Source organism: Quercus lobata, chromosome 5, assembly GCF_001633185.2.
Source record: "Quercus lobata isolate SW786 chromosome 5, ValleyOak3.0 Primary Assembly, whole genome shotgun sequence".
In the NCBI taxonomy this organism is placed as follows: domain Eukaryota; kingdom Viridiplantae; phylum Streptophyta; class Magnoliopsida; order Fagales; family Fagaceae; genus Quercus; species Quercus lobata.
In genome coordinates, this window is record NC_044908.1 from 73126669 (window position 1) to 73144957 (window position 18289).

At 33.9% G+C, this 18289-nt stretch overlaps 2 protein-coding genes across 3 annotated transcripts; both read right to left on the minus strand.

The window, feature by feature from the left end:
• Positions 1-1654: 1654 nt before the first annotated feature.
• LOC115992017 (ATP synthase gamma chain, chloroplastic) lies at positions 1655-3241 on the minus strand. Its single transcript, XM_031116053.1, has one exon. It carries the CDS (start codon positions 3108-3110, stop codon positions 1986-1988), a length of 1125 nt encoding a protein of 374 aa, XP_030971913.1. The 5' UTR covers positions 3111-3241; the 3' UTR covers positions 1655-1985.
• A 3947-nt stretch (positions 3242-7188) lies between these two features.
• On the minus strand, positions 7189-10765 carry LOC115991967 (pentatricopeptide repeat-containing protein At1g11710, mitochondrial). Of its 2 annotated transcripts, none has more exons than XR_004092392.1 (3): positions 10642-10765; positions 7590-9663; positions 7189-7505 (listed from the first exon to the last, which is right to left on the minus strand). XR_004092392.1 is itself a non-coding variant. In XM_031115980.1 (3 exons), the coding sequence occupies exon 3, from the start codon at positions 9623-9625 to the stop codon at positions 7664-7666; it is 1962 nt and encodes a 653-aa protein (XP_030971840.1). In that variant the 5' UTR covers positions 9626-9663; positions 10642-10657; positions 10696-10761; the 3' UTR covers positions 7189-7663. The 2 variants fall into 2 exon arrangements, 1 of the variants encoding a protein (XP_030971840.1); XM_031115980.1 differs by having other exon boundaries at positions 7189-9663; positions 10642-10657; positions 10696-10761.
• Positions 10766-18289: the final 7524 nt, after the last annotated feature.

Consider the following 18289-nt stretch of genomic DNA (forward strand, 5'->3'; position numbering starts at 1 on the left):
GCATAAGATCAGGATATACATATTGAAGTTTTGAAAATATGATTTTGAGTTGAACTTTTAACATGGGGAATAGAATTGATATTTTGAGTTTTTTTTGGTAATCATAGTTTGAATTGAGAGTTCCATATTTGAATGAAGTTTGAGAAGATGACTTTTATGCTATCGTTTTTCATATGACCTAGATTTTTTTTCCTAATGTAGATTAAGATTAATCAATAATGACAAATATAATAGTAATATAATTAATATGAACAGCATAGAAGGTATGTTGATTAAATGTTTGTGCATATATAAAAAAGTAAACACTATCGCAGGCTAGATCTCAAATTACCATTTTGTTAATGTTATCACCTTGAAAATGCTGAGATTATTATATTGTAAAGTTCACATAAATTAAGAGATCTCAACTGTTTATATCAAGTTTACATTAATTTGCATTATACACTGTTAATAGACATCAAATGTTTGCAACAGTAATAGACAGAAACATATACCGCATCAGTGGTTTGATTGGTTGTATTTAAGTGTTCTGGTTCAGCCTTAGCAACATAGGCTTTTTACTCTTAAAAAAATTCCAAATAAGTTCTCTCTCTCCCTCTCTCTCTCTCACACACACAAGCATGTATTGACTTGGTTGGGAATTTTAAAATATTTCTTTCTTTCTGGTTACATAATTAGTTCCATTTATGCTTCTTTTATTGTCAGAAAACTGAAATCAAAAGAGTTGCTATATTTATAAGGACTTTTAGGGAGACTTTCAGTTTTGATAGATAGGTTTCCTCTTAACTTGCTGAAAACAGAATACAACACATGAACTCTTTTGAGGATTTAGTACACATGGAATTAGATATAGATAGCCCAGACTTTTGTAATTATATAGATAATTTACCTTTTTCTTTCTATGGTCTTTAAATTTAATAACAAAGAGAATTATAAACTATTTATTTTATACAGTTGGATGGAGAGTATTCCATTCTAAGCTAAACATTGCAGAGCCACACAAGTGAACACCAGTGGACAATCTAAGGACCAATTCGCAGAAGTGGGAGATGATGATAGAGATTTAGGTATCACCTCTTATTACTTCATAGCTATACAATCAAAAGGATTTGAGGCCAAACAAACACATGATAAATAACCAAATTAGGTTAGAAACATTTATGAAAGTCCTGCTTTATGGAAGAGGAAATGTTTGAACACTAGGATCACTTCTGAGATGTTTTTATAGGAAGTACATGCTAAACCTCCTTATGTATTATGAATTTTAGAGAACCTTATTGGTAAATTGCTTCCCTCAGCTTCAATTCTTAATTGGATAGAATTGTGGCCTGATATGCCATAAGATTACTAAAGTGCATTCTCTGATTGCTACACTAATGGTGCCATATTTAGAAAGATCATCCTAAGTTAACTGTGAATAAATTGATTCTGCTGTGTCACAAGTTAAAGGAATCAAGTTAAACTAATAGTGAAATTCCAATTTCAGAAAATGTTTGTCATTAGTAATACTGAAACTCAGTCTTCAACATCAACCCTGTTTGGGCACTATGCATAATAATAGCCATTTCATATTATGAAAGCCATAGAGTAAATGAATTATACTAACAAGAACCAACATGTGGGATATATCAATTATCAAGTGACCATGGAAATTAATAAGAGCTGCAATAACACAGCAATGTACAGTTATTGCATAGATTATAACTCTGCGTACCATGCAATGAGAATCTCAAATAATACAAGTTTATAATGGTAGAAAAAAAAAATGACATAAAAAAAAAAAAAAAAGTAGAATATTGCTCCTATGTTCCAAAATACATTGCAGTTCTCATTGTGCACAAAGTTCATACGCATGAGAATTACAATGAAAAAGTGTAAATTCTGAATAACTGTTCTTAAACAAGCATATTTGAATAAATTAAGAAACCCCCATAAAAGTACCTACTAAGAAGCAAACTGTGGGGGACACAAGAACCAGGGTTTCACTAGATTTGAGCATTGGCACCAGCAACAATCTCCAATATCTCGCCTGTAATTTTGGCCTGGCGCTGCCTATTGTAGACCATAGACAGGGACTTCTTTAGCTCAGATGCATTATCAGATGCACTGCTCATGGCACTCATCCTAGCAGCAAGCTCACTCGCTAGTGATTCCTGCAATGCCCTCAAAATCTGACTGTTCAAATAGAGAGGCAACAAAGCATCAAGAATCTGAACTGGGTCCTGCTCAAACTGCAAAATTGGTGAGAAATCTACTGTCTCAGTCCTCACAACATCTCTCTCCACTGTCAATTTCCCCTCCCTAGTTGTTAGCCTGAAAAACTCATCCTCAGCAGCATCCACACATGTTCCATTTATATCACAAATCTCTCCCTTTGGTGAGAGTGGAAGCAAGGTATGAATAACTGGACTAGACTTAACCAAAGACACAAACTTGGTGTACAAAAGCTCAACTTTATCAACCTCCTCACTAACAAAGAATGAGAAAACATCATCAGCGATAGCCTGAGCTTCTTTAGCAGTAGGAAGTGAACCACCCTCAAGAAACTTATCAACCGGAATATAAGGCCTCCTGCGGAAGTAAGAGTTACCCTTTTTACCAACACTAATAACAGTATAATCAAGACCAAGATTCTTCAATTCAGCAATCCTTGCCTCAGCTTTTTTGATGAGTAGATTGTTGAAATTACCACAAAGACCCCTATCACCAGTGACAACAACCAAAGCAACCTTCTTGACAGGCCTAACCTTTGTAAGAGGGACATCTACATCATCAGTTTGTAGCTGCTCATTGATGTTGTAAAGTACTTCTACAAGAGTTTCTGAGAAAGGCCTGCCATTAACAACAGCTTCTTGTGCTCTCCTGACTTTAGCAGCAGCAACAAGCTTCATAGCCTCAGTGATCTTCTGTGTGTTCTTTACAGAATCAATACGCTCTCTGAGCTCACGGAGACCACAATGGATTGGAGTTACAGATCGAGAAGGATTGCAAGAGGTTGAGTTATGAGAAGGAACCTGAAAAGGGTTGAGGAAAGAACGGAAGGAAAGTGCAGATGCATCAGAAAGGGAAGGTTTTGAGGACACCCACATTGTTAAATTTGAGCAAGACATGGTTTTAATGGAGGTTTTTGAGCTATGGAGGGACTAACGATGGGGAGAGAAAGAGGGTCTGCTATGTGGGTTTGGTTTTTTCTTTTTGTGAAGTCTTATCTTCATGTTGTTGTTTCTGGTGTTAGAGGAAATGAGTGGAGGGAAAGGGAGAGAGTGGATGAGGTTTTGGGATAAGGATTTTGACCGTTGGAAATTGCTTGGGCAGGATTTTGATTCTTATTTTATCTTTTAATTCATGGTGGGATCCTGTCTGATGTGGCATCATCTGATTGGGGGGTATTGGTCTCTGACTCTCTGTTACATGAGATGAGAGGTTCCTAATAAATAAATAAGAAGGTATATGCGGCTATGCGACTGGGATACTTTCTCTGAGCCAAATTGAGTTCAGTACTGTGTTTCTTTGTTCATTTGGGATTCAGCAGTAACCAGTAAATGTAGAAAGTAAAACATAGCTCTCAAATAGTAATAACTAGATAAAGCCGTCATTCTCATATGTTGTTAAATGTAGAAAGTAAAACATAGCTCTTGAATAGTAATAACTAGAGAAAGCAGTCATTCTCTGAGCCAAGTGCTAGTTTGTTAGATTTAGCTAAACTGACACCTTTTTATTTGAGTCTCCTGTTGTAACTATTGAATTTATCAAAAATAAGAATTAATGGTTTGTTACAAGGATTTGATATGTTGTTGTTTTTCGATAATCCGAGTGCTAGTTTGTTAGATTTAACTCAGCTGACATCTTTTTATTTGAGTCTCCCGTTGTAACTATTAAATTTATCAAAAATAAGAATTTATGGTTTGCTACAAGGATTTGGAACTGTAAATCAAGCAAATATCATTAAGTTACGAGACTCTTGACATTCTTGTATATTTTTGTTTTACAATAACTTTGTTTATTTACTTATTTTGATTTGGTATAACTTTTTTCTTTATTGGTTTTTTTCTTAAAAAATAACTTGGATAAAAGTGGGACTACACTTTAAGAAAGTGAGGCTTTATAAATGACACAAACTAAATCTGTATATAAAAGGAGCTGATGCTTTAAAGCAACAGTAAAAACCTATACTAGTTTTTGGTTTGTTCAACCTGCATTTTTGGCCTCTTCTTTTCTTTTCTTTTTTTTCTTTTTTTCTTGGGGGGGGGGGGGGGGGGGGGGGGGGGAGTGTAACATGGTTGTTGAACTCTTTATATTTTTTAATATTTTTATTTACATAAGTAAAACTTAGTTGCTTATTGTTGGAAGATGATGATTTTTGTTATCATTATTAGAAATTTTTAGTGATTGGATGTTGCCTTTAACAAATAGATATCAAAATTCTTATACGAATGAGATTAATTTTGTATGACATACATTTTTTATGTATATAGTTTCATACTTCTTCATATAAAAATTCTATCTTAATTTTCTCACTCAAGAGGTAGCACATGCCTTGCACGTGCCACCTAAACTATATATATAAAAAGAGCCAATGAGTATATATAGCTACAGTAATTTTGATTTGTTCAATGTTCTCAATAAAAGCTTATGATTCTTAAAATATTCCATTGTGTATTATCTAAAATACTCCACTAAATTTTAACTTCTCAAAAATTTTCTTCACGTATTTTGAGTTTAAGATAATAGTGATGTTTAGAAAGTTGGAATGATAATATAAGATGTTGTATTTGCTACCTAGAGAACATTAATTATCTAGGTTTAGATCTTCGAATGTTTTGTTTTTGTTTTTCTTTTTATGCCTAAAATGGATCTTCATTAAAACCTAATTAAGCTAAAAATTACACTTAGACTCATGTAGAATGATAAAAAAAGAAAGTATGAATGACAAAATTTTCATTGTATCTGGTTGAAGATATTTGGTGAAGAGTTTCAATTATAGCATATGACATCATTTATTGCGAAAATTTAAATATATGACAAGGTTTTAGCAAAACTCAGTTGAAGAAAACGGCATTTTCACTGTTAAGTAGGTGGACATGTGTTTTAATTTTAAAATGGATATCTAAGGTACTGTATCTAAGTTTCGCCCTTATTGGAAAATGATGATGTTCGTTATCATTCTTAGAAATTTTTAATGAGTGGATATTGCTTTCAGCAAATAGGTATCAAAATTTTTATATGAATGTGATTAACTTTGTATGACATATATAATTTTTATGTATATAGTTTCATACTTCTTCAAATAAAAATTTTATTTTAATTTTCTCACTCAAAAAGTATCACATACCTTGCACGTGCCATCCACACTAGTAAAATAAAAATAAGATAAGCCAAACACTAAAAATTATTTATTTTGGTTTAGTTTATTCAGCCTACTAGATAGAGTAAGTGAGTAGGCATCCATGTCACCAGAGGAATGCCTCATATTTCTTGTAAATTAGTCACTAGTATTTGAAGAAAGGATATTCCATGTAATTTTTTTAATTTTTTATTCTTTTTGTTTTGGAAAAGTGGTTACTTTTAAAAATAGAAAAATAACAAAAATAAATAAAAAGAGCAAGTTATGGTCCATCGCATTTTGCTGGTCATGATGTGTGTCACATTGGCATTATTTGGCCACAACATGACAACAAACTTGAATTTTGAGAATTTCACAATTAAATTAATAACAAAAAAGACAAACTAAAATTAGGGCACCACACAATCATTCTTACCGGCAATATATTATTATCATAGTCCTTGACCATATGGACAAAATATCAATTTTTATGTGTACAAACAGATTAATGTATGTCATCACATTTGACATATTGATGTAGATAGTAATAATTGTGTACAAAGACCATACCCTTCATCATTAACACAGTTTTTGGCTTAGTCTAGGAACTCACTCAGATTATTTTATGTCATCATATTTGACATATTGATATTTGACATGAAAGTATCTTCATATAAGATGGAGTACTTGCTTCGGAGATGCTTATACCAATTTCGCTCAAGCTTAGTAGAAAATATGCATATGTAGAAGTGGATCATGTATGTTTCCTTATAACATTTGATGTTAAACAGGTGATAAGTTTACTTGTCATGTCTTTTATTATGTTCTGAATATCTGTTAATTATTTTTATGGAAATAAATATCATGGTAGAAACAAGTAGTGTATCTTTATTTCATCTAATAAAAATTCATTTATTTTGAACTAGAATTATTGATTTTTATTTATTTTTTAACTCAATGTTACATTGAACAAAGTGAAGATATTTAACATTTGCTAACTATCTAGTACATTGGACAAGATAGCAACTAGTTTCGTATAACAAATTAGTCACTACTCTTTAATATATATTAGTCACCATTCACTAGTATTTGAAGAAAGGATATTCCATGTAATTTTTTTTTTAATTCTTTTTGTTTTGGAAAAGTGGTTACTTTTTAAAATAGAAAAATAACAAAAATAAATGTGTGTCACATTAGAATTTTTTTTTGGCCACTACAAAATTGAATTTTTAGAATTGCACAATTAAATTAATAACAGAACGAAAAGACAAACTAAAATTAGAGCACAACAAAATCATACTGGCTATATATTATTGTCATAGTCCTTTGACATATTGATGTAGATTGTAATAATTATAAACAAAGACTGTAACCTTTATCATTAACACGGTTTTTGGTAGTCTTGGCACTTACTCATGATTTTGATCCAAAGTTTAGGCAGCAGGGAAAAAGGGAAAGGGGGAATGATAAAGATATTTAAAATGAAATGTTAAAATTTTAAAAAAAAAATTCAAATGAATTGTTAATACAATTTAGTTTAAAAATTGTTAGTAAAATATATTCCAAAATGATTTTTTTTTTTTTTAAATTGAAGTTGGAGGGATCAATTTGTTTTTAAACCAAAGCTCAGGAGATATTTTTGCATTTTTTGCTTGATTTTAAAAAAAAAAAGGTGAATCTGTATGAGGACATGCAATTGCCAATATGTGCAATAGAAAATCTGCCTACATGTAATTTCAAGAATTTAAGAGCAGCTGGAACTTCAAAACTATTTCCAGGGAGATCACATATAAAGTATTCAATCCCAAGGAGGAAAAAAAAAAAAAAAACTCTGATGGTAGAAATATCAGTAAACCACTGGCATGGAAAATCAGAAAGAATAGAATTCATTCCAATATTAAGAGCTCAGATCATCTGAAACCCCCTTTAGTATGATGTTTAAGAAGAAATTTTTACATCATTTTTTGGATAAACCAGCAAACTCCTTTTTCCCCTCTTCTTCTCAAAACAAGGGTAGAAGAGTTTGAGTACTCTCTGTGATCTCCAAGAAGAAATCCCTGATAAGTGCATACCTAAGTGACCCAATAGAGCTAGATGCCATCCTTTGGCAATATGAGTCCCACAAAATTCAACCGCAAGCACAGAGCAAAGAGATTGTGTACATTGACCACTCATCCACCTGCTGCAACGGTAAATCAGCACATTCTTCACTGACTGTCTAGGTGTCTTGAAAGCACAAATTTATATTGGAAGAATGAAGCCTTACATTAAGGAGGTGATTGTATAGGCAGCTTGCCATGCTAAAATGTGTGATTCGAAGCTCACTTTGCCATTCCGAACTCAAGTTTCCGCATTGTCTTCTTGAAGAAGTGGGCTAACAATGGCCCTATATGTTGGTCTATCAGGGATCACTCCCTTAAGCACCATCTCATCATGTAATTCAATCACCTCCTCTGGAGTGCAATTCTTGCTGAAATGGGTAATGAGTGTTGTGTATGATATGGAATCAGGAACAACGCCATGATGAGCCATCATCTTCATAAGGTCTTTTGCCTGTTGAAAACACCCAAACTTGCACAAGAAGTTGATTAATGTATTATAAGTGACTCTGTTCTCTAAAATCCCCAACTTTCTCATTTCTGAAAATAAAGCAAAAGCCGCTTCAATCTTCCCACTGAGGCAATAGCCATTAATCAGAGTATTATAAGTTATCACATCAAATAAACCCATGCTCTGTAAAACATTTGTCAAGAGTTTTGCAACATCCATCGCTGCCTCTTTGCATAAACCATTTATAACAGAATTATATATAACCAAGTTGGGATTTTCTTCCGCCTTTATCATTCGGTCGTAAATCTGTACTGCATGCTCTACATTGCCTTCCTTGCAGTACCCATCAATCAAACTACCGTATGTAACAAGGTCAGGAATTAAACCATGAACAAACATACTGCCTAACAGTTGCTTGGCTCCTGCCATATTTTTGCTTCGGCACATATAATTTATGAGAATATTGTGAGAAAAAGCATCTTCAAGGAGGTTCTTTCCTATTACCTGGTTATTCAGTCTAAGAGCTTCAGTCACATATCCATTTCTGCAAAGCCCCTTCATGAGGATCGAGTAGGTGAATTGATCAGGGCATATATGCTTATCAATCATGTCAGACAATAGCAAAGAAGCTCCCTCCATATCTTCTACCTTGTAAAGCCAATGGATAACTGTATTGTAAACAACAGTATTAGGAATTAAGCCCCTTTCCACCATTTCATTACACAACTTAAAAGCCTCCTCCAAACTCCCTCCTCTTGCATGCCCATCTATCAAAGTCCCATAGGTCCTTTCATTGGACTCAATACCCACCTTAGTCATTTCAATACGCACTTCTTCTGCCAATGCTATGTTCCCGATCTTACAAAACCCATTAATGATACAATTATAAGTAACTGAATTGGGCCTTACACACCCCCCTGACATCACCCCCATCTTCCTTACAAGCTTCAAGGCAAGTTCCAAATTGCCCATCTTGCAAGCTCCATCTATGATCATGTTAAAAGTAACAACATTGGGCCAAATTTCATCCTTCAACATCCGGTAAAATACTGAGATTGCTTCTAGTAATCTACATTCCTTACAAAGAGCATAAACAATCAAATTGAAAGTATTTACATTTTCACTATACCCATATGAAATCATTTCTTTATACACCTTCCGAAATCTATCAATCTCATTCAACTTCAAAAGGTGACCCAGAAAGTTATTCCAAGCGTGAATTGTAACCCAAAAACTGTCCATTCTCAACTTTTTGATCACTTCATAAGCACCATCGGTGGCCCCAAACTGAGTACAGGTCCTTACCAATGCATCAAACACCGCCGGACTTGAATCATCTCCTTCATAACTATTAATTAACCCTTCCAAAACATCGAATGGAGCCAATCCTCTTACACACATTAAGTTCCCCATATGAGCTAAGGCCTCATCGAACCTCCTCAATTTCACCAACAAATGAATTACAGCACAACAAGATTCCAACGAGTACGAAAAATTCTTCTTTCCAATCCAATTGCAGAACTCCAAAGCTAACTGTGGCGAGTTCCAAAACTCGCCAACCACACGACATACTAATGAGTCGGTGATACTCAGAGACATTTGCTCCAAAAGTTTCCATCTCCTCTGCTTTAAATTAACACAAATTGCTCTAAAAACAATGTCCTCAGTACTCGGATTTGAGAACTGCTTACCAACGTGAAAACCTCGGCATATAAAAGTACTTCTTTTCCTTAAACAAAAGCTTAAAAACATAGAATGTCTAAAACCCAGTGCATCAAATGGCCTAAAATCTGCAACAATAACAAAAGTAAAGGAAAAACCAAATTAGTGTAGCTGATAATCCCATATCTTTTTCTATTTGGAATTATGGGTAATCCCCAAAAGATGGGTTTGCTCAAAAACATAGGATGGTGAAACCCCAGGTCATCAAATGGCTTAGTTTCTGCAATATATAGTCAAAGTAAAGGAAAACCAAAAAAGGTATAGCTAACAAAGTTTATATCTTTTTTGATTTGGGATTATGACCCACACCCAAAAAATGGGTTGGCTTAAAAACATAGAACGGTTAAACACCAAGTCATTAAATGGCTTAATTTCTGCAATATATAGTCATAGTAAAGGTAACCCACATAAGTGCAGCTAAGAAAGTTTATATCTTTTGATCAGCTATGCTATATTCATCTTCCAATACAATGATTTCGCTAGTATCCATCATCTATAGTCAAGATACATATTCAATATTCAGAATCAAATCAGAAAAAAGGAAAATATTTTTTAAAAAAAGTATTCCAACATTCAGGGCCCATTAAAGAATTCTCTCAATGAATTACTTACAAACACTAGAGTTGTGTTTTAGAATGTCTAAATCTAGAATCCTATATTTTTACTTGCCCTCAGTTACTTATATTTTTGAAAATCAAGTCAATATGAACAAGAACAAATTTTGTTTTATAGATGAATCAAAGATAAATTCAATACTAAAGAAAAAGGAATACAATTCCTACAACACGGCCGGCCCTTCCCTTAGGCGAGTTAGGCAATTGCCTAAGGCCCCCAAGTCCCAAAATGTTAGAAAAGAACCAACCGGGTAGTAGAAAATTTAGTTTCAAAAATAATCTGGCACATCCTTTTAACCAAAAAAAACAAAAATTTTGGTAAATCCTATTAAACATTGGTTCTAAACAAAAATCATTGACCAGATAAACTACAAATCCGGTCTAAGAGATTAACCACAAAACAATCACAAATCAAAACCCTAAAAATTTTACCTTTCTCTCTAGTCTCCAGTCTCCACTGTTCAGTCTGGTCTCTCTCTGATTCTCTGCTCTCCGCCTCTCTCAAGTCTCAACTGCTCACCTCACCGTATCAGGAAGGAATCAGGTATAAAATTATAAATATTTGGGCTTTTATTTGTTAAGAACTTAAGATAACTTTGTTTATTTGGGCCCTCCTGGCTCTGGCTGCTTTTGTAACTTTGTTTATCACTTATCAGTGGCTGCCTGGACCCTCCCTGGACTGGGCGTTAAGTTTGGGCCTTCAAGTTTTTTTTTTTTTTTTTGTTTTTTTTTTTTTTTAGAGAATGAAGCTTGCTACTATTATTCTTCAAAATTGGCTAAATCAGCCTGCACAATATGGTGAATGTCTGGTGGTATATCTTCCATCCAGACAGTTAGATTTGGCTCACTCAGAGCTCTTCTTGCCAATGCGTGTGCTACATTATTCCCTTGACGGTATACATGAGAATATCTAACAAATTGAAGAGCACTTGACAAACATTTAACATCCGGGAGAATATGCCCATGTAGAGCTAGGGACAAATTTGTTATAGATAGGATTTGTTTTGTGTTTTTTTTTTTTTTTTTGGGTGGATCTTATTAATAAGTCTTGTGTTAGTGTTATGGCTATGCTTAAATTTTTGTTATGCTTGTGCTTAATTTTTTTTTTTTTTAATTTATGCAGGTTGAGATTGCTAAAAACTTGTTATTGTTCAGTGAAACTACAATAATACTTTTTATATAAATCAAGTTCTATTTATCATTTGCTCTACACTTGAAAGTTATTTTTTATTTTAGTCTTTGTAAATATATTGTTTGATTAGAAATGTTTATTATAAAATATGCATCTGGATATGAAAAACTTAAAAAAAGAAAAATTAATTGAGTCTAAAAAATGATCAATGGATAAATTTGTTATTAGTAATAAACAAAATTTAACACAAAATTTAGATGAAAATATCACAAATGAGCAAAAAATTCACCAAAATAATTTAGAAGAAAATGATGTTCAATTTTGCAATACAACAAATTTTGATAATGAATTTCAAAATAATTTAGAAAAAAATGAAAATAATGATGAAAAATATAATATAAAAATATTAAATAAACATTAATTTAATTAATATATAAGTATAAAAAGGGCCTCATTTTTAGTTCTCGTTTTAAGCCCCAAAATGTCTAAGGTCGTTCCTGTTTCCTTCTCATCCTCTCTCTGCCTCAACTCACGTCACACTGTGCTCCATGGCTGGCCACCAAGCTCTCCTTCTAAACCTCCATGGTCGGAGTTTTTCAAGCTCATCACCTCCAACCACGCACCACTGCCGAAACCCAGCTAAAATCAAATCACGACCACCACCACGACCAAAACCCAGCCAAAATCAACACATACATAAACATACACATACACATACACATACACATACAAATACACATAAACATACATACACATACACATAAATATACATATACATAAATATAAACACACATACACATAAACACGTACAAACTCACATAAACGTAAACATACACACACATAAACTTAAATATACACACATATAAAGGCTCAATTTAGCACACCAAAGTAACTAACGAAATTGTTTAAGGATTGATATTAGTTTGCAATTTTTTCGAGTCTATATGAGGGTTTAATTTTTCTCAGTCTGTATTTGTGTTTATGTCTATGTATGTTTATGTTTATGTGTGTGTGTGTGTGTGTTTATGTGTATGTATGTTTATATTTGTTTGTTTTTGTTTATATTTGTTTATGCGTATTTATGTGTATGTATGTTTATGTTTGTTTATTTGTTTTTGTGTATGTTTGTTTGTATTTGTGTCTATGTATGTTTATGTGTATGTTGTTTATATTTATGTTTATAAATATAAACATATATAAACATACACACATACATAAACATAAATGAACATAAATATAAACACACATGCACATACACATAAATATAAACATACACATGCACACACATAAACATACACATACACATACACACTCATACACATACACATACACATACACATACACACTTATACACATACACATACACATACACATACACATACACATACATAAACATCCACACATACATAAACATAAATGAACATAAACATAAACACACATGCACATATACATAAACATAAACATAAACATACACATACACACACATACACATACTCATACACATACACATACATAAACACACATACACATATACATACATTTTTAGTTCTCGCCTTAGGCTCCAAAATGTCTAGGGCTGCCCCTGAACACCAATACCACAGTACAGGACAGCAAAACCCTCTTCTACACTGCACAAACAATGCATTAATAATCAAACAAAACCAGCAAATCCAAAACTAACATTAATAATCAAATACAAATCTTTCTGGGAAAAAAAATTAATAGAAATAAAAAAAAAATAAAAAAAAAGTAAGTATTTCAAATATAAGAATTCAACCACATTAATCTACAACACTCCAAATTTTACAAAAACTAAAAAATAAAAAAAAATTGAAGGGATAAAAGTTATCAATGAATAAAACAGAAGGAAGTTTAGTATTACTGGAAGACCAACCTTTAAAAAAAAAATGCAGATGTCTATGTTCGTCTGTAAAAGGGTGGTAGTTTTGACCGGTGAAGCGGCGGAGTGAGGTACAAGAGGTGGCTTTAAGAATCGGAGACTGGGTGGGCCGGCGGTGGAGGGAAAAGAGGGCTTGGGGTGACCGTTGGGAGCTGGGTTATTGGGTTACAAAGAAGTCGACGAAAGAGAGTGCACGTATTAGGTTTTTTTTTTTTTTTTTTTTTTTAATAGGTGGTATAGTTAAGTACTTAAGTTAACTGGCAAAAGTCTTGTAGCAATTTTTTTTTATTTTTTTGAGCAGCTAGCAAAAGAAAAATTCTAATACAAAAAAAAATGGTATAATTTGTGTCACAATTATCCACATGAGAGAATATAGGTGGTGAAAAAAAATTTGTAGATCTATGTGAATATAATAGACAGTCAATCACAGTCTGACACATAAGATAGTTGCAGCAAAAATTGTGCTAGTTTATATGGCACTAGAACTACTTGTAGTAAAACTCTTATGGGACTCACCTATTAGTAAGACAAAGGTCTCATGCGCCCGACGCATGAAATACTTTCTTAGTTAATTAGGGTTTGTTAAGTTAAGTTTAGTTAAATAATCATATGCAGTGCACATGTTATTGTTACACATGTCAATTTTATTAGAGCAGCTTATAGCTTTATACTAAAACCAATTTTGTAACTAAATTTTGTCTTATATATATTCACACACACACACACACACACACACACACACACATATATATATACACGGACAAAAGTACTTTTCTTTTTGCTAGTTTTTGGATGACAAAATCGTTGTTTTGCTTTTTAAAAGGAAAAGTTTGGGCCTAAAACCTTAGTATAGTGTACACCTTGGCTTAGTTGGCTGTCTTTTGGATGTGATGACTTAGAGGATTGAGCTTATATCTGCTGCGTTTGTGGGCCTGTTGGGATGGCACTTTTGCCCCCAAAAAATCTCTCTCTCATGGATCATGATCTTGCTCAACATACAATAGACAATAGTTTTTTTTTTTTTTTTTTTTTGCCTTATAGATACCATAATATTGACCTTACCATAGTTTGTTCCATAATAATTGCTCTTTACCATCAAACAAAAACATCAATAGATATTTTTTGGTATAAGTGATAAAAGATTTTACCAGTTGAGTAAATTAGAACTCACGTACTAGATTAGGTTGAAAAGCTACTTGCAATTACCATCATCAGCTAACAAATGGCAAATTCATCCAAGCAGAGTTAGATACTGGCTTACTTTGTAATAATATCACCCTAACACTGCATGATGGGTGATTGAAGGCTGGAGCAAAAACGAGTGTTTTAACAAAAAGGGTATGAGTATGAAAAGGTGAAGCTTGAAAACAAATGGTCAAAGGCAAAAGTGCATCTCTAATATACCAAGACTTCACACAAGAAACTACAACTTGTTAGTAAGAACTGTTAAAATTTTCCATAATGTTATGAACAGTTTTTGCCATTTCGTGAAACTACATTATGTTAGCAAAAGTGGCCCCAAAATGAGAGATCAATGGAGGATATACAAGCAAAATATCTGTACACAAACCTAACTGTCAAAACAAATTGACTGATAATGATTACATCAACCAATGGATTAACATAGTAACTGCCCATGTGAAAAGCATACCCAGAGCCCTCCACCCCAACTTCCCCAAATCACTCCTGCAATTTCTCATTCCATTCACGAAAATATTCACCAAATGGAGAGAGACCTTCATCATAGTCTTGTATGCAGATGTATGAATCACCAGTCCCCTAGTTCAAGTTTTTGGGAAGATGAGGACTCCATGAAGATCAAACTTCCTCACCTTTCTACTTCCACTCTGACACCTCTTGGTTGTGAAAATTCGAGGAAATATAACCAACACTGACTAGTATTGATAGATCAACAATCAACCTAGTCTATCTCTACCATCACCACTGCCAGTATGTGTTTTTGGGTTTTTAGGTCTTTACTCTTTCGGGTCTACGAGAAAAGAATTGGACCCAGTTAGACCCGATTTGACAATGGATCAAACCTAGACCCAAACAGACTTTAGTCAAACTCTCTCTCTAAATTGACTTACTTAGCAATCACAAATTTCTCACTCTTTCTTTGAGCCCACACTCTTTCTTGTAATTCCCTTTCTCTCTCTACACACACATTCTCTCTAAAGTAGAAGTAGAAAAAACACCTACTTACTCAACAAGAAATCACAAATCACTTTCTTTGGTTGAAAATCATCGTGTCTCACTCTCAGATCCCTAGTGCCACCAAATAAGTTTAGACTCTCAAACCTTGATATGAATTGAAACCCAAAATTGAGTATTGTGAAATCAAAGAAAATGGTGGAAGGCGAATCAAAGAAAATAGAGCGAGCCAAGAGAGGAACCAAAGTTGGAATGGACGAGGATCCAATAAAAGAAGGTGTCTTTGATTTCAGATTTACTGCTGGGATGTGTTTTAGGGTTTTTACCTTTCTAGGACTATGAGAAAAGAATTGGACCCGCTCAGACCCGATTTGATAGCCGGTCAAACCCAAACTTGAATTTAGTTGATCTATCTCTTTCTCTAATAGAAAAACCGACTTACTTAGCAATCCCAAATTTCCCATTCTTTTTTTGAGCCCACACTCTCTTTCAGAATTCCCTTTATCTCTCTACACATACTCTCTAAAGTAGAAATTGAAAAAACACCTACTTACTCAGCAAGAAATCACAACTCACTTTCTTTGGCTGAAAATCATCGTGTGTCTGACTCTCAAATCCCTAGTGCCGCCAAATAAGTCTAGACTCTTAAACTTTGATTTGAATTGAAACCCAAAATTGAGTATTGTGAAATCAAAGGAAATGGTGGAAGGTGATTTGAAGAAAACAGAGCGAGCCAAGAGAGGAACCAATGATGGAATGGACGAGGAGCCAATAGAAGAAGGTTTCTTTGATTCGTCTTTGATTTCAGATCCACTACTGGTATGTGTTTTTGGGTTTTTAGGCCTTTACTCTTTTGGGTCAGCGAGAAAAGAATTGGACCTTATTAGACCCGATTTGACAACGGGTCAGACCCAGACCCGAATAGACTTTAGTCGATCTCTCTCTAATAGAAAAATCAACTTACTCAACAATCACAAATTTCCCACTCTTTCTTTGAGCCCACACTCTCTCTTGGAATTCCCTTTCTCTCCTTACACACACTCTCTCTAAAGTAGATATAGAAAAAACACCTACTTACTCAACAAGAAATCACAAATCACTTTTTTTGGCCGAAAATTATCGTGTCTCACTCTCAAATCCCTGGTGCCAAATAAGTCTAGACTCTCAAACTTTAATCTAAATTCAATTTTGGGTTTCAATTCAGATCAAAGTTTAAGAGTCTAGACTTATTCGGCAGCACTGGGGTTTGAGAGTGAGACACGATGATTTTTTGGCAAAGAAAGTGATTTGTTATTTCTTGCTAAGTAAGTATGTGTGTGTGTGTGTTTTTTTTTTTTTTTTTTTTTTTTTTTTTTTCTACTTTAGAGTGTGTGTGTAGAGAGAGAAAAGGAAAACCAAGAGAGAGTGTGGGCTCAAAGAAAGAGTGGGAATTTTGTGATTGCTGAGTAAGTCAATTTTTCTGTTAGAGAAAGAGAGATATCAACTAAAGTCTATTCGGGTCTAGGTCTGACCCACTGTCAAATCAGGTCTAACCAAGTCCAATTATTTTCTTGTAGAACCAAAAGAGTAAAGATTTAAAAATTCAAAAACACATACCAGCAGCAAATCTGAAATCAAAGGCGAATCAAAGACACATTCTTCTATTGGCTCCTTGTCTATTCCATCTTTGGTTTCTCTCTTGGCTCGCTCTGTTTTCTTCGAATCGCCTTCCACCATTTCCTTTGATTTCCCAATACTCAATTTTGGGTTTCAATTCAGATTAAATTTTGAGAGTCTAGACTTATTCGGCGGCACTAGGGATCTAAGAGTCAGACACACAATAATTTTCAGCCAAAGAAAGTGATTTGTGATTTCTCGTTGAGTAAATAGGTGTTTTTTCAATTTCTACTTTAGAGAGAGTGTGTGTAGAGAGAGAGAGGGAATTCTGAGAGAGAGTGTTGACTCAAAGAAAGAGCGGAAAATTTGTGATTGCTAAGTAAGTCAATTTTTCTGTTAGAAAAAGAGAGAGATCGACTAAAGTCTGTTTAGGTTTGGGTCTAACTCGCTGTCAAATCGGATCTGACAAGATCCAATTCTTTTCTCGCAATCCCAAAAAGAGTAAAGACTTAAAAATCCAAAAACACATAACAGCAACGGATCTGAAATCAAAGGCAAATCAAAGACACCTTCTTCTATTGGCTCCTTGTCCATTCCATCTTTGGTTCCTCTCTCGGCTCGCTTTGTTTTCTTCGATTTGTCTTCCACCATGTTCTTTGATTTCACAATACTCAATTTTGGGTTTCAATTCAGATCAAAGTTTAAGTGTCTAGACTTATTCGGTGCCACTAGGGATTTGAGGGTGAGACACAATGATTTTTAGCCAAAGAAAGTGATTTGTGATTTCTTGCTGAGTAAGTAGGTGTTTAGTCTATTTCTACTTTAGAGAGTGTGTAGAGAGAGGGAATTCCAAGAGAGAGTGTGCGCTCAAAGAAAGAGTGGGAAATTTGTGATTGCTGATTAAGTCGGTTTTTCTGTTAGAGAAAAAGAAAGATCGACTAAAGTCTGTTCGAGTCTGGATCTGACTCGCTGTCAAATCAAGTCTAACCGGGTCCAATTCTTTTCTCGCAGTCCCAAAAGGGTAAAGACCCAAAAACACATACCAGCAGCGGATCTAAAATCAAAGACGAATCAAAGACACCTTCACATGTCACTTAGATTTTCAAATGCAATATTCTGGTCCTCCTATTAACAAGAGACAAAATAGAAAAAAAAAATTATATATATATGAAAAGGAACATAGACTCTTAATCCAAAATAATAATTAGCTTCTCTCCCATAAAAAATAAAAATAAAAATGAAGTTCACGGAAAAGATGGGGGTTGGGGTAGGGAGGGAGAGAAAGAGATGGTGGGACA

Bases quoted from the DNA above. Each gene is read 5' to 3' on its own strand.
- LOC115992017 (XM_031116053.1), bottom strand. From the start codon at position 3,110: ATGTCTTGCTCAAATTTAACAATGTGGGTGTCCTCAAAACCTTCCCTT.
- LOC115991967 (XM_031115980.1), bottom strand. From the start codon at position 9,625: ATGTTTTTAAGCTTTTGTTTAAGGAAAAGAAGTACTTTTATATGCCGA.